The 15,434-nt window shown below is 39.5% G+C and overlaps 1 protein-coding gene across 3 annotated transcripts in view; it reads right to left on the bottom strand.

Annotated features, from left to right (window-relative positions):
* Positions 1 to 5,561: 5,561 nt before the first annotated feature.
* The window catches only part of LOC110495445 (myocyte-specific enhancer factor 2A), a 95,193-nt gene continuing 85,320 nt past the window's right edge, over positions 5,562 to 15,434 (bottom strand). For 2 of the 3 annotated variants that reach the window (XM_036954863.1, XM_021570721.2), the window contains exons 8-10: positions 8,022 to 8,145; positions 7,748 to 7,871; positions 6,904 to 7,547 (exon numbers count right to left, since the gene is read on the bottom strand). In XM_036954863.1, the coding sequence (XP_036810758.1) occupies positions 7,181 to 7,547; positions 7,748 to 7,871; positions 8,022 to 8,145 (615 nt within the window). In that variant the 3' untranslated portion in view covers positions 6,904 to 7,180. Of the gene's footprint in view, positions 7,548 to 7,747; positions 7,872 to 8,021; positions 8,146 to 15,434 lie in introns of all 3 variants that reach the window. The other variant, XM_021570730.2, reaches the window with a different exon arrangement.

Here is a 15,434-nt window from a genome sequence, read left to right as displayed (position 1 = left end):
AACAGCGTGTTATAGTTCCTGGCAATATCCAGCAACTTCGCACAGCCATTGAACAGTGGGACAACATTCCACAATCAACAGCCTGATCAACTCTATGTGAAGGAGATGTGTCGCGCTACATGAGGCAAATGGTGGTCACACCAGATACTGACCGGGTTTCTGAACCACGCCCCTACCTTTTTTTAAGTATCTGTGACCAACAGATGCATATCTGTATTCCAAGTCATGTGAAATCCATATAATAGGGCCCAATTAATTTATTTCAATTGACTGATTTCCTTAAATGAACTGTAACTCAATAAAATCTTTGAAATTGTTGCATGCTGCGTTTTATATTTTTGTTCAATGTAGCTAGCTAACTTAACTGGTTCATTGTTGCCCATGTCAGGAAGTTAGGCTAGCAAGCATTTCAGCCTATGACAACAAAAACTAAAAGCATACTGTATAACAGAGCCAAAGCCAACACTTCCTTTGGCTGCTTTTCCTTCCAGTTCTCTGCTGCCAATGACTGGAACAAATTGCAAAAATCACTGAAGCTGGAGTCTTATATCTCCCTCTCTAACTTTAAGCATCAGCTGTCAGAGCAGCTTACCGATCACTGTACCTGTACACAGCCAATCTGTAAATAGCACACCCAACTACATCATCCCCATATGATTACTTAACCTCTTGCTCTTTTGCACCACAGTATCTCTACTTGCACATCATCATCTGCACATCTATCACTCCAGTGTTAATGCTAAATTGTAATTATTTCGCCTCCATGGCCTTTTTATTGCCTACCTCCCTACTCTTCTACATTTGCACACACTGTACATAGATCTTTCTGTTGTGTTATTGACCATACGTTTGTTTATGTTTAAGTCTGTGTTGTTGTTTTTGTCGCACTGCTTTGCTTTGTTCCCAACTGTCCTACCTGGCTAAATAAAGGTGAAATAAAATAAATACAATTTTAAAAAGAGCCATATACTGTTTTGCCAACATGAAAGAGAGGAGGATGGCATTGGGCGTTCAACTAACTAGTCTACAAGTAGCTTGAGTCCCAAAAATCGTTTTTACACACACACACACACACACACACACACAATTCAATACCGTGGACAGCCGCATGATATTTAGCAACATTGATTTGACTAAATTGTTTCAGGTATCTTCAAGTTTTTTTTTACTGTATTAAACAAAGCATATAGCCTTGTTGATATGATGATGTAAATGTTTAACTTGAAATGGTGCTGGAATAGCTGAGGCAGTGCTGCTGTTATCTTTCTGCTGATTGCGGTAACTCCGGGGTTCTAAATCAGTAGTTGACCATGCTGCAGGTCATACCTGTTTGTTACATGCAATATTTACTTTGTGGACTTTGTGATGAAACCAACGTATGTGTAGTTGAATTTATTCCGCCACTGTATGACTGTAGTGTTTTTGTTGTCTCTGCCTTATTGTATATCACGGTGGCGTATGAAGAAATGGGTTATAAAGCAAACAACACAATTATGACAACAGGTTGTAATTATGGCTTTTTCACTGACTTGGCTTGGCTTCCCAACTGATATTTACCCATGCACCGCCACTGTTTGGAGGCGATCTGCAGAAGCCAGTCATAGCTTCAGTTATTGGCTATTTAGTTTAGGCCTATTGTCTGTTATTTTAGTCTTCATTCTAGGACAGAGTTCGTAAACATTTTGTAAATAGGCCTACTCATGGATCCAGCTCACCTAGCCCAAAACCTGTAAATAAACAAAATAAGCTAAATTAAATTTTGCACCTGATTCCATCTGACTCCTTATGATTCACACACCCCTGACAGTAGGGTCCATTATTTACTGGTCGTAATAATGTTAGCATATTCATGGTGGTAAATAAATTGAATGAATATGGTCAGGCTATGCAGGAGTTTCCAGTGTTAGATATGGATGTGAATAGATTGTTTTTACACCACCTGCTGGTAAGTATTGGTACTGCACTCTTCCACACTAGTTCAACCTTCTTGCCTGTCTACATCATAGTTTTCCCAAAATATCAGTGAAAGTTATACTAAATCAGTAATAGCAATGTGAACTATTCAGTTTCAAAATGCACTTACTGCACTTATGTATTATGAGAGCCAACTTGGGCTGATCTATATAAAATGATGCATGTGAATAATTATGACACTCCTCTCCATCACTCCCTTATGAAGGCACATGGAGTTAGTGTTTGAGCACACATTGAGGTGTTTAATAATGCTGACAGCCTCTACTGTTTGGGACATCACAGGTGGACAAAATCTAGGTAAGAAAGTTGTTCACTTAATTTACAGAATAAGTGAGAGAACCTAAAATAGACAGTAGAAGCCAATAGTTTTACTTTAGTGAATGTAGAATACACATTTTTACAACAATCTCTAGCATGGTATCTTAGTCATTCAATAAAAAGTTCACTAGAATATTTATTGTATAATGAAGATAAAACAACACATTCAAGGGAAATAAAATGCAGATCAACTTAAAATTCTCTCTTGATTTTGTTTCATTCATGGCAACAAAGTCCAGCTTGTGCCGCCAAACGGTTTGAGTATCCAAACCGCAAACAGCTTCTTGAAGTGAACTATTAACTACAAACAATTACCAAATACATAGTTCTGTTTATAAAAGCCATACAGCAAAGCAGTGTACTCTTGCACAGCAAAGTGAAGAACGCTCTTTCAACAAAGTTCCGTTGTCTGATATAATCCTGTTCTTTCACATTCAATAGTTGTGCAGGTTTTTACACAGCACATAGACCAAAAGAGCAAGTGTATCACTTTACGTTCTCTATACATTCCTTGTGTGAATCTTACTTCACGGGAGGGCAGAGTGGGAAAGACGAACCAGTCTCTATGTTCTGTAATGTATGTCAGCTGCATTAGCGGCGTTAGTTTGGAGCTATGTGAGGCTTTTCTTGATTTATAACATGAGTCATTCTTTGGGATAAGGCTATTTTCTAACCGTGCATATAAAGAGTGAAGCTAGAAAAATTCCCTGATGTCCTATCAAGTGCTAAAGTGTGCATGTCATTTGTAATGAAGCTATGAATAAAAGACTGCTAAAGTCTTGTTGGACTAGTGTAATGGTATTATTGCTGTTCTGTAACCTGACATGTGTTCAAATGGATATTAAATCAGTTATGCTGTGTTTCTTATGCATGTCTAAAATAATTCAGAATTGATCAAGACTGAGGAAAATAATTTGTTCAAAAAGGTAGACATTGATAAAATATTATGTGCAACTGGCTATCCAGCTCCCTGACTCTATGGGACATGCAATAACATTTAATAGTAGATTGGACCCTTGAAGTGACGTTTTTTAAGGGTCCGCATCTGGGCAGAGTATGAGTTGGAAACTGCATAGATCACTATTGGCTTATTGCCAACTGCTATGGATCAAATGAAGGGGTGGAGGACAGGCGTGGAGGAGAAACACACAAGGGAAAATATAGCAAACGTAAAGAGATACTCCTTTTGTACAGCAAACTTCTCGTACAAATGTGTGCAATCCAGCAGTGTTGGATCAAGTCTATTCTGTTGCATTGTCTCTAGTATGTATTAGCTGCTGAATTGTCTGACACTTTACCACTGTGGGGATGGGGTATAATGCAAGCCAAGGCTACATGTAACAGACAATGACGTACATGCTTGCATGGTCTGATATGCCCACACAGGCAAATATACAACAGTGAAACAGAAAATGGCTGCTGCCACTCACCAGTACTACACACTTATGGGATCATGATTTCAGGGTTGTTCATTTCCTACTAGTGATGGGCCTCGAACATAGGGTATTTTGCTGTGCCAATTTATAAAACGGATTAATTTTATACATAATCATGACTGAGGATTACATTTAGGCTATGCTATTTACAATGTTTGCAACTTAATTTACTCATAAGTGTGAACATTTTCACCAGAGAGTGATCCATTAATGGATCATTTAATTAACCATAAATGGGTCGTTCCACCAATTCGGTGCCTTTTGAGAAGTATTAACTTGGTATACATTTTTTTTTTGATTCCACCTACTTTTTAGATTCTGTCATAAAGAGCATACATCATCTCAAGATGTTAGTGTGGGAAATACGGGTGCTGAGGGTGCTGCAGCAACCCTGAACAATCTGAATAAAACTAAAAACTAGTCAGCCATAAATCCCCTCGTGACAGGGGGAATGGAAGCTTGTTGTGTGCAACAGAGAGTGGCAATTGAATGCAAGCTTCACACATTTAAAAAATAAAATAATAATTCTAGCCTGTTTATCTACGAGTAAGAAGGTTGACGTATAATGCTCAACCCACTCAGTTTTCCACCACAAAACACCAGATAATTGCCAAAAAGAGTAGAACCCGTTCACCTGCTTTTACTGTATGATTTGACCATTAGATGTTCAATATTTATTTTGAAAAAATGTATATTTAAAAAAGAATAGTTTCACCATATTAAAACGAGAGTTCAGTTCCGTAACTGGGTTGACCTTAAATGAATGTAAATTAATCATTGTCACATGAAATAAATAATCTCCGGGAATGACTTTGTCAAATCAATGAAATAACTTGGGCTTTACAATGATGGTGAAACTTGGAGAGATTTTGCGATGAAGTGGGTTAAAATCTTCCTTGAAGTGACACGGGACATGCAGATTTTGGGATTAAGTGGGTTAAAATCTTCCTTGAAGTGACACGGGACATGCAGATTTTGGGATTAAGTGGGTTAAAATCTTCCTTGAAGTGACACGGGACATGCAGATTTTGGGATTAAGTGGGTTAAAATCTTCCTTGAAGTGACACGGGACATGCAGATTTTGGGATTAAGTGGGTTAAAATCTTCCTTGAAGTGACACGGGACATGCAGATTTTTGGGATTAAGTGGGTTCAAATCTTCCTTGAAGTGACACGGGACATGCAGATTTCGGTCACTTTAGAAAGCCTTTATTCATATTAAAAAGTATATTAGTGTACAAAACGCTTTCCATGACAGACTGACCAGCTTAATACAGGTGAAAGATATGATCCCTTATTGATGTCACTTGTTAAATCCACTTCAATCAGTGTAGATGAAGGGGAGGAGACATGTTATTAACTAATGATTTTTAAGCCTTGAGACAATTGAGACATGGATTGTGTATCATTGCTATTCAGCGGGTGAATGGGTAAGACAAAAGATTTAAGTGCCATTAAACGGGGTATGGTAGTATGTGCCAGGCGCACTGGTTTGTGTCAAGAACTGCAACTCTGCTGGGTTTTTCACACTCAACAGTTTTCTGTGTGTATCAAGAATGGTCCACCACTCGAAGGACATCCAGCCAACTTGACACAAATGTGGGAAGCATTGGAGTCAACATGGGCCAGCATCCCTCTGTAGTCCATGCCCTGACAAATTGAGACAGTTCTGAGGGCAAAAGGGGAGAGGGGGTGCAACTCAATATTATGAAGGTGTTCTTAATGTTTTGTACACTCAGTGTATATTAAAGTGCACTTAATTTAACATAACAGGCGTTTAAAATGCAATATTGGTGCACAATTTCTACTTCAAATATCAAAGTGACGCAAAAGGCACTCTTTTTGTGGAGCGACCCAAATAGGTTTATTGGCATGGTTCATGAAATGGCATGTCTTTCAATCGAGCAAAGCACAATCACAATGGATGGTTTTTCAATGCTGAGATGGGACCTTGGGTTTGAAAGTTGGCAGTGTATTCAGCAGCTACAGGTAAATAGCCTAACCCTAAACCATATTTTCCTCAGCGTTGAGATTATCCTTCACAACATAAGATATAGTGGAACTTTAACCTTACATCACTGTTATTACAATTTCTTAAGGACAGACATTCACCACTATTAAAGGGAAAACAACCTTAAAAACTACTCTCTGGAAAGAAAATCACTGACTATAATGGTAGTAATTCAATTTTGAAGAAAGTACAGTATAATTAATAAAATAGTAAATATTAACCAGTGAATAATCTACTTAATAAGGATCTCGCCCTGTAAACATGGCAGTAATCCACAAAAATATACCTTTTTCTTGAATCTGGTGATGGTACAATACATACGTACTTACACCAAGGTGATATATATATATATATATATATTAAAGTTGCTATTTACATAACAAAAGAAAGTGTTTGGCTCAAATGTTTAATTTAACAAACAGAACAGCAAGTGTTCATGGCTTGAGATATTGATTCAAGATCTGGCTTGCATGTCTTTATAATGTTTGTAACAAAGCACAGTAAAAACAAAACTAAAATGAACAATTGTTTTTTGAGAGAATTGCTAGGAAACCATAGCTACAAAATAACAGAAAGAAACGTACAGTACAGCTTTGGCTTACATTACCAATGAATTGTTGGAGCAATGAGAAGATGCCTTGCTATTACCATGTTACCAGTTCAACTGGACAATTTCCCATCATGTTAATGTCCCATATATCAGATTATAAAATGAATGTTATTATTGCAATATACTTTTTCCTATTTATTTTAGAACTAAACACATGACTCTGAGCCATGTCCTTCCCATACAGGATAGCTTTTCCTGTCTAAAACCACACAAGGGAAACCTCTTTCAAATGAAAAACAACTCTTTTTAGTCTCTGAGGTCGAAATTGTTTTAAAATTTGATTCCACATCTATTGATTTAATAAGTTCATAGAAGAGACAAATTGAGACAAAGTTGTATGAGATTAAAGTCGTATGAGTTTACACCATGTAGTGAAACATGAGCTCTAACAGTGGACGCCACAAGCAGGGGCCCTCAGCCAGCAGGCAACACTCTTGACTTTTTGGATTGTTTGTAACTTGCAACCACAACAGCGAAAACAGCAACTACAAGTGTCAGACTAGACCAGTGACTACAATAATCTAGATTCGTTTTTTTCTTCTTTTTTTTTTCTTTGAACATCAGACTCCTGCAAACATCTAATTCGCACCCAGTACCTGATAACATCTGTTTGTGTACATAATTCAGTCCAACTTCTTGATTGTTTTTCTTATTAATGTGAGACGTATTTAATTTATTTGCCATTCCTTCTTACAAAATGAAATGGAGTTAAATAATAATATTATAATGATAACTATAAGGACCTTTCCTACCCCATCCATCTCTCCCCCAAGTCTACCACCTCCCTCCCTCCGTCTGACTAGCTGGTGACTGGAGGCCTGACTGAGTGACTCTATGTCACCCAGGTGTCCATGCGCATGCGCTTGACAGAGGGGCTCTCCCGGTTGTCCTCGGTTCCGGCTGGGGGTCTGCCCAACCCCATGGACGAGGAGTGGAAGTCCGGCCGGTGATCTTCGCGGTCGCTGCCATCGTACGAGCTGCAGGAGGAGCTGAGGCTGTCCACAGGCGAGCGGCCCAGGTCCTGCCGGCTGGACGCCTGCTGCTGCTGCTGCTGCTGCTGCTGCTGTTGCTGTTGCTGCTGGGGGAAGCCAGAGGAGGTGACGCGCTCCCGCGGTGGGGAGATGGGCTCTGACTTGATGTTGATGTTCTGGCTGGTGTTGATAGAGAGGTTGGAGCCCTGAGGTAGGTGACCACCACCCCTGTAGAGAGGAACAGCACGGGGTCAGTGGCCATTTGGATAGTAACATAGATCAGGTGCTTGGAGTGGTGGTTGGAAAATGGACATTTGAAAGAGTCCAAGCTATGTACTTTGAACGTGTATATAATGTGTGCACTGAATATTCTATTAATGTGTGGGTGCCTATGTGTTTGTGTGTGTGTTTGCTAGTGTGTTACTCACACCAAAGAGCTGAGAGCTGCCTGGCCCAGTTGATGTTGTTGCCATGCCGACATGGAGCCCAAAGAGAGCCCTGGAGAGCCGAAGCCCTGTAGGGAGGAGATCTCTGCACTGCTCAGGGAGTACTCTGCAACAACAACAGCACCAGAGAACAGTGAGTTACACACACTCCCCCTCCCACTGCTACTGCAGCGGCACCTCTCACCACAGGAGACCAGACCAATCAGTAACAGCCAGACAGGCAGCGCCGTGGCAGGGGACAGAGGGGTAGACTCACCGGTGTTGTAGCCGGTGGGCATGCCTGAGTAGACCAGGCCTTGGGGGGGCAGACTGGGGGTGGTGACAGACACTACTGGGGTGGCGAGTAGCTGGGACTGGGAGCTGCTTATCCTGTGGGTGTTCTGTAAACAGTACAAAGAAAACAGGTTTAATGAACAAAACAACCCTGTAGGGTGCTGTGAAGGCTTACTGTAGTGAACCCAAAGTGCAAGATGGTAAATTGATATAGCTAAAAACATGTTACAGATGTGTTGTGCATAAATTAGCTGCACTGCATTTTTTTAAAGTCATAATATGATAAGACTATAATAACTTAGCAATGACAAATGCAATACTACTTCCCACCAAGAGGTAGCACTGTAGCTTCAGGTCACATGTAGCTACAATCCAGATAAAGTATTGAGCCATGTTTGTATTATATGATGACTGTTTGACAATATGTGTAATAAGAAAAAAACTATATCCCATAAAGACTTAAAGACTGTTTTTGTCCAATATTGATCAATTGAATGTTGTTTGTGGGTAAATCTGTAAACAGATTATCAGAAACAGGAATAACGTTTTGAAATAGAAAACCGTTTTACACAATAGTGGGATTTTGTGCTGACATGCACTCGTTGTTGTATTCAGATTTCCTTACAAGCTAAGGCAAATGCTCTTCAGCACTCAAATTGTTTATAGACTGTGAATAAAAAAAACGGTCAATTCAATGACTACCAAAGATGTCTAAAAAAAAGAAAACAGATCTCTTACAACTACTGCCAGAAAGAGAGACAGGTCCTTAATTTTTCATAACATATAGTAGCTACTACATATCTCCTAAAAAAAACGCAATCCTGGGTGCAGTGGCTGCATGCTGTCCCAAGCACACAGTCACAAAACACAGTGCCTTCATGCAGCAGCAACAGGATCACACAAGCTCTGAGAAGGCCAATCATGGTAGTCACTCATTAGGACCACAAACTTACTGGTCAAATGTTGGGTCATTTATAGATCTATGGATTCTTTAGTCAAATCTTCTGAGAATATAGTATTCTGTTCATTATGTACCCTCTAATATAAACGTTTAATGCTACACTTGTTTGTTCTGATGTGAAAGTGAGACTATTTTGCTAGCACCTAACAGAGGCAAAATGGCAGAGTTAGCATGAGCTGCAGGGCTGTTTGTGATCTGGGGGGTATTAACATCAAGAGACACCTTTTACTGCATCAATCTAGGAAACACATACAGCATGTCATATCAAATGATTACTCTGTGATCTGGGCAGCTCTGGTGTGGCAATTTGTAATATAGTGCAGTTGAGGTTTCATTTGAGGCAATATTGCATCATGACAGTTTGATAACTTCCTTGGAAATATCCGTTGCTCCTACTCTCTCCAAACAGATGACATCATCCAAAAACAAGCTTCTCTAAGAATTACATAATCCACAATGAAGTAATCTGCCCCTCCCCATGAAGAACAATCCAAGATTTGAAATCTGTTCTTTGGAAATTACTTTGTAATTTTATACATATTACAAAACCTTTTGTTTAAAACAATTCTACTGTTGAAGTCAGAAGTTTACATACACTTTAGTCCAATATATTTAAACTCAGTTTTTCACAATTCCTGACATTTAATCCTAGGTTGGGATGGTGTTCTTCGGCTTGCAAGCCTACCCCTTTTTCTTCCAAACATAATGATGGTCATTATGGCCAAACAGTTCTATTTTTTTTCATCATACCAGAGGACATTTCTCCAAAAAGTACGATCTTTGTCCCCATGTGCAGTTGCAAACCGTAGTCAGACTTTTTTATGGTGGTTTTGGAGCAGTGGCTTCTTCCTTGCCGAGCAGCCTTTCAGGTTATGTCGATATAGGACTTGTTTTACTGTGGATATAGATACTTTTGTACCTGTTTCCTCCAGCATCTTCACAAGGTCCTTTGCTGTTGTTCTGGGATTGATTTGCACTTTTCACACCAAAGTACATTCATCTCTAGGAGACAGAACGTGTCTCCTTCCTGAGCGGTATGACGGCTGCGTGGTCCTATACTTGCGTAAAATTGTTTGTACAGATGAACGTGGTATCTTCAGGCGTTTGGAAATCGCTCCCAAGGATGAACCAGACCTGTGGAGGTCTACAATCTTTTTCTGAGGTCTTGGCTGATTTCTTTTGATTTTCCCATGATGTCAAGTAAAGAGGCACTGAGTCTGAAGTTAGGCCTTGAAATACATCCACAGGTACACCTCCAATTGACTCAAATTATGTCAATTAGCCTATCAGAAGCTTCTAAAGCCATGACATCATTTTCTGGAATTGTTCAAGCTGTTTAAAGGCACAGTCAACTTAGTGTTACATCCGTTGTTAGAAGGAGACCAAGGTGCAGCGTCGTAGGCGTACATTTTACTTTATTTTCAAATGACACCAAAAAACAACACAATACAAACGAACGTAAAGTACTGCAGACTCCACAGCAACTATGCAAAAACAAGATCCCACAAACTAAGGTGGAAAACAGGCTGCCTAAGTAGGATTCCCAATTAGAGACAACAATAGACAGCTGCCTCTGATTGGGAACCATACCTGGCCAACAAAGAAATAGAAAACTAGAATGCCCACCCAAATCACACCCTGACCTAACCAAATAGAGAAATAAAAAGGCTCTCTAAGGTCAGGGCGTGACACTTAGTGTATGTAAACTTCTGACCCACTGGAATTGTGATACAGTGAATTATAAGTGAAATAGATCTGTCTGTAAACAATTGTTGGATAAATTACTTGTGTCATGCACAAAGTAGATGTCCTAACTGACTTGCGAAAAAACTATAGTTTGTTAACAAGACATTTGTGGAGTGGTTGAAAAACGAGTTTTAATGACTCCAACCTAAGCGTATGTAAACTTCCGACTTCACCTGTACGTAACGATGTGTGTCCAAACTACTTTCTTGAAGTAACAAGACGCGGGAGTGATAATGATCTGTCTAATAGTCCTAGTGAATGTGTGCATCGTGTGCTCACTCACAAACAAACAGAAACATTAAAGCATTCCCTGAACAACACATGGGAGTGGCGGTGCACATGGGAGTGGCGGTGTTGTGGGGCACAGGACATTAGACAGGTTGAGGCATCTTGCCAGGTTCATAGCATGCAGTGAAACACTGACGCTGCTCTTCAATTCTCAATTTAGTCTTTATAAAAACAAAATCCATTCAATCAAATAAATTCAATAAACTCAAGGTATTCAAATCTACAGTTCAAGAACAGCCTTTACTCCTGAACATGTTATTACTGATCTATTTGCCTCTTGTTGTTGTTACGATGAAATTGAAAGTGTGTTCATTCAGCCATTTTTCTCAAAACTCACCAAATCTATTTCCTCCTCCTCCGACTGCTCTCAACAGAAGAGAAGAAGAGAGGCAGGGTTACAAGAGAAGGTCAGGGTGGCTTCTACAGTCACCCTTTTGATGTTGAAAACCAACGTCTTAATTGCCTGATTGTATTCCACGAGTAAAAGTAATCTAGACGTGCCTGTCCTCTAGACTTAAATATTCACTCTGTCCTCTAGACTTAAATATTCACTCTGTCCTCTAGACTTAAATATTCACTCTGTCCTCTAGACTTAAATATTCACTCTGTCCTCTAGACTTAAATATTCACTCTGTCCTCTAGACTTAAATATTCACTCTGTCCTCTAGACTTAAATATTCACTCTGTCCTCTAGACTTAAATATTCACTCTGCCCTCTAGACTTAAATATTCACTCTGTCCTCTAGACTTAAATATTCACTCTGTCTTCTAGACTTAAATATTCACTCTGTCCTCTAGACTTAAATATTCACTCTGCCCTCTACTATTCATGTTACCTTGCAAAACCTTTCCTTTCTTTGTCAAAGGCAATACTGTACAATGCTTTGGATAAAAGTGAATACTAAATGACCATGTTATAACACTTTAGCTTGGGTTTGTGACCATTTCAGAGTAAGACCTATCGTTTTTGAACCCATAACTATTTGCTACTCAGAAGGTTACTGGTGTAAAACCAAAATGGGTCAACTTTAGAGTCAATTATTAAAGACACTACAGCAAGAATGGTTTAAGTCAGCAAACACACTTAATGACTTGGACTCACATTGAATAAGTGCTTAACCTCTCATGCATCCATCTAATTACATCATCAATCCTGAGGCTATAGCTTGACTCATTTGGAAGGCTCTCCACTTACTTTAAATAAAACTGAGTTCAAGAAACTAAATCTGACTAGTTAGGTCAACTCAATGCAAACTGTAATGTCATAAAATATTTGTAGCTATCTATAGAGTAGAGTAGTCAATGAGGTACAAGTCAATGTAATACATTGACACCTGCATATTGTGCATTTTTGCTTCACCTGGTAGATTATAGGAGTCTCTGTATGTGAGGCCTACTGTTCTGCTAGAACTGGAAGCCTTTCTTCCTTCTTCCCTGTGCTGAGGGACTGACTGTGCCCTGGCCAGGACTGTCTTAATAATACCCACACTCAATCAATAGCGACAGGAAGACACGACAAGGGCGACAAGATATTATCTGGCTCACACTCTGGGCCCCTGATTAAGCCTTCATCCCCACTCTGTCACACTGAGATGTGATTAATTTAATACCATTATGGCCTAATGACAGGCTGTCTGAAGACCTGCCAGCCCACAACGCTGCCTTAACCCATCTGGAACGCTGCGTTTACATTGACAGAGCAGAGCCGAGCAGGCCCTCCCTTTTGTCTCAATAGTACTGACACATTCAGGACTTCTAGAATCTCTCTGTCTGAAACATTGTAATCCTGCTCAATAGTTCTAATAACGAACACTAAGGCTGCATTTAGACAGGCAGCCCAATTAAGATCCTTATTTCACTAATTGGTCTTTTGACCAATCAGATCAGCTCTGAAAAAGATCTGATGTGAAAAGATCTGATGTGATTGGTCAAAAGACCAATTAGTGGAAAAAATATCAGAATTGGGCCGCCTGCCTAAACGCAGCCTTAATTGCTTTGTCCTTGTGATGTGTGAATCTCTGTGTTGTGGAAGCTACTCTGAGAAGATAGTTTACCAAGCTACCAATTACTTCACACTGAAAGAAGTTAAGCTACACTAATGCCACCCATATGGAAAAAAAGTTTAACTAAAGTTACTTTAAAAAAGTATTGTGTAGTTCCAGTAGTTAGCTACACCGCTACATGGTAAAACAGTAATTAACTACTGAAAACACTACCTAGATTTGAATTTAGTTCAACTACCACCAAGCTACTGCAAATGTAGTTAAATTACTATATGTAGTTCACTACTCTCCAACACTGGAAGCTCTGTGGTTTGGTTTGGGAGCTCCACCACTTCCAGATGTTGGCATGGTAACACACACATGTTGATCCCTTGCTCCAGGCTGGTAGATGTATCAGGGGTACCCACGCTATGGTAACCCCAGGTATATTTACCATACAAGTGTCTTGGAGGAACTCCCATTGCTGAGAGCTCCAGCTATCAGCAATGGGAGTTAGGTTGGAACGAGTCAATGACTGGTTAATGTCTGAAACCTTTTCTTCCCATTTAGATTTATGGCCATGGCAGTGTAGTGCAGCCTCAGATGCTCAATGTGGTCAGAGCTCTCTGCACATTCATTATCAGAATTAGAGAGGGCCTCTAATTTCAATATTTATAATTGAGTAACTGTTAACGCACCTGGGGCCTCATTTATAAACGTTGTGTACGCACAGAATATGCTCCAAAACACGCAAAAGTTGGCATTTATAAAAAAAGTAACTTGACTTGAGAATGTGCTTGTCGTCCCGCAATCTTTAGGCCATGCGTAGGACTACACATTTTCTAGTGGTTGAAGTATTGCATTGCATTGCAAGAAGGAAAAACGACCCTATAGTAGCCTTGTGCAAATGGGGAATATACTGTATGATGACCCTCTTATTCATAGCCAAAATCCGAAGCGTAGCTTAATTTAATGGTAGAACAGACGGCTCACCTTTTCCATTGACGTTTGATGCCTGAATACTGTAATGTGAAATTTCTTGAGTAGACAGTATTTCATTTATTTACATCATAACCATTGCAGCATAAATTTGTCACTTTCTCTGGCCACGATGAGTTCATAATCCCAAAGTGGCCGTACAACAAATGACCATGCGCATCTCTCATATAATTGGACCTATTAGATAGGCTATTATAATTTCAATCGTTTTTACTCTATCATCCAAAAGGGAGCGTGGTTTATAACTTACAGTAGAATTGAACAGGTGAACAGACAGTTGATCTTCCACATTGAAATGTGTAGACTACCACTGTAAGTAGGCCTATTGTAGTTTACATTTTTTCCCGAACAGACAATGTTTCAGAATTCACGGGCAGCGCATATTTTGGTTCGGGAAAAAGTACATGCAAAACAGTATTGAATTCAAACGATCTGTTTACAGGTCCACAACAATTTTCCATTGTTTCAGAAACGGTCAGATACAGCAAATGTCACTACAAAAGGAAACATTCTGCCAACACCTCCAAAAACATTTGATCACGTTTCCACTGCTATTTCCTTCAGATACTCTCTTGGCCTAATTCCAACACCTCCAAAGACATTTGATCACGTTTCCACTGCTATTTCCTTCAGATACTCTCTTGGCCTAATTCCAACACCTCCAAAAACATTTGATCACGTTGCCATTGCTATTTCCTTCAGATACTCTCTTGGCCTAATTCCAACACCTCCAAAAACATTTGATCACGTTGCCATTGCTATTTCCTTCAGATACTCTCTTGGCCTAATTCCAACACCTCCAAAAACATTTGATCACGTTGCCATTGCTATTTCCTTCAAATACTCTCTTGGCCTAATTCCAATACCTCCAAAAACATTTGATCACGTTTCCACTGCTATTTCCTTCAGATACTCTCTTGGCCTAATTCCAATACCTCCAAAAACATTTGATCACGTTGCCACTGCTATTTCCTTTAGATACTCTCTTGGCCTAATTCCAATACCTCCAAAAACATTTGATCACGTTTCCACTGCTATTTCCTTTAGATACTCTCTTGGCCTAATTCCAATACCTCCAAAAACATTTGATCACGTTGCCATTGCTATTTCCTTTAGATACTCTCTTGGCCTAATTCCAATACCTCCAAAAACATTTGATCACGTTGCCACTGCTATTTCCTTTAGATACTCTCTTGGCCTAATTCCAATACTTCCAAAGTATGGATCAAATAAGGGGGTTATTGTTACCATAAAAGGTTAATAATGGTCATTTTTTAGGCGGCGTTAAAATGCTCGTTCACACCTGCACAGTTTTACGATAGGTCTGATTTACCGTATAGCGGGAAGAGTGTATGTTTGGCATGCGCCAAGTTTAGAAATCACAATATTTTTGTAAAATGTACGCAAGGATTATAAATGT

The sequence above is a fragment of the Oncorhynchus mykiss genome, chromosome 2 (assembly GCF_013265735.2).
Source record: "Oncorhynchus mykiss isolate Arlee chromosome 2, USDA_OmykA_1.1, whole genome shotgun sequence".
Classification (NCBI taxonomy): Eukaryota; Metazoa; Chordata; class Actinopteri; order Salmoniformes; family Salmonidae; genus Oncorhynchus; species Oncorhynchus mykiss.
Note: the sequence above shows the minus strand (reverse complement) of the source record. Positions and strands in the feature narration are given on the sequence as shown.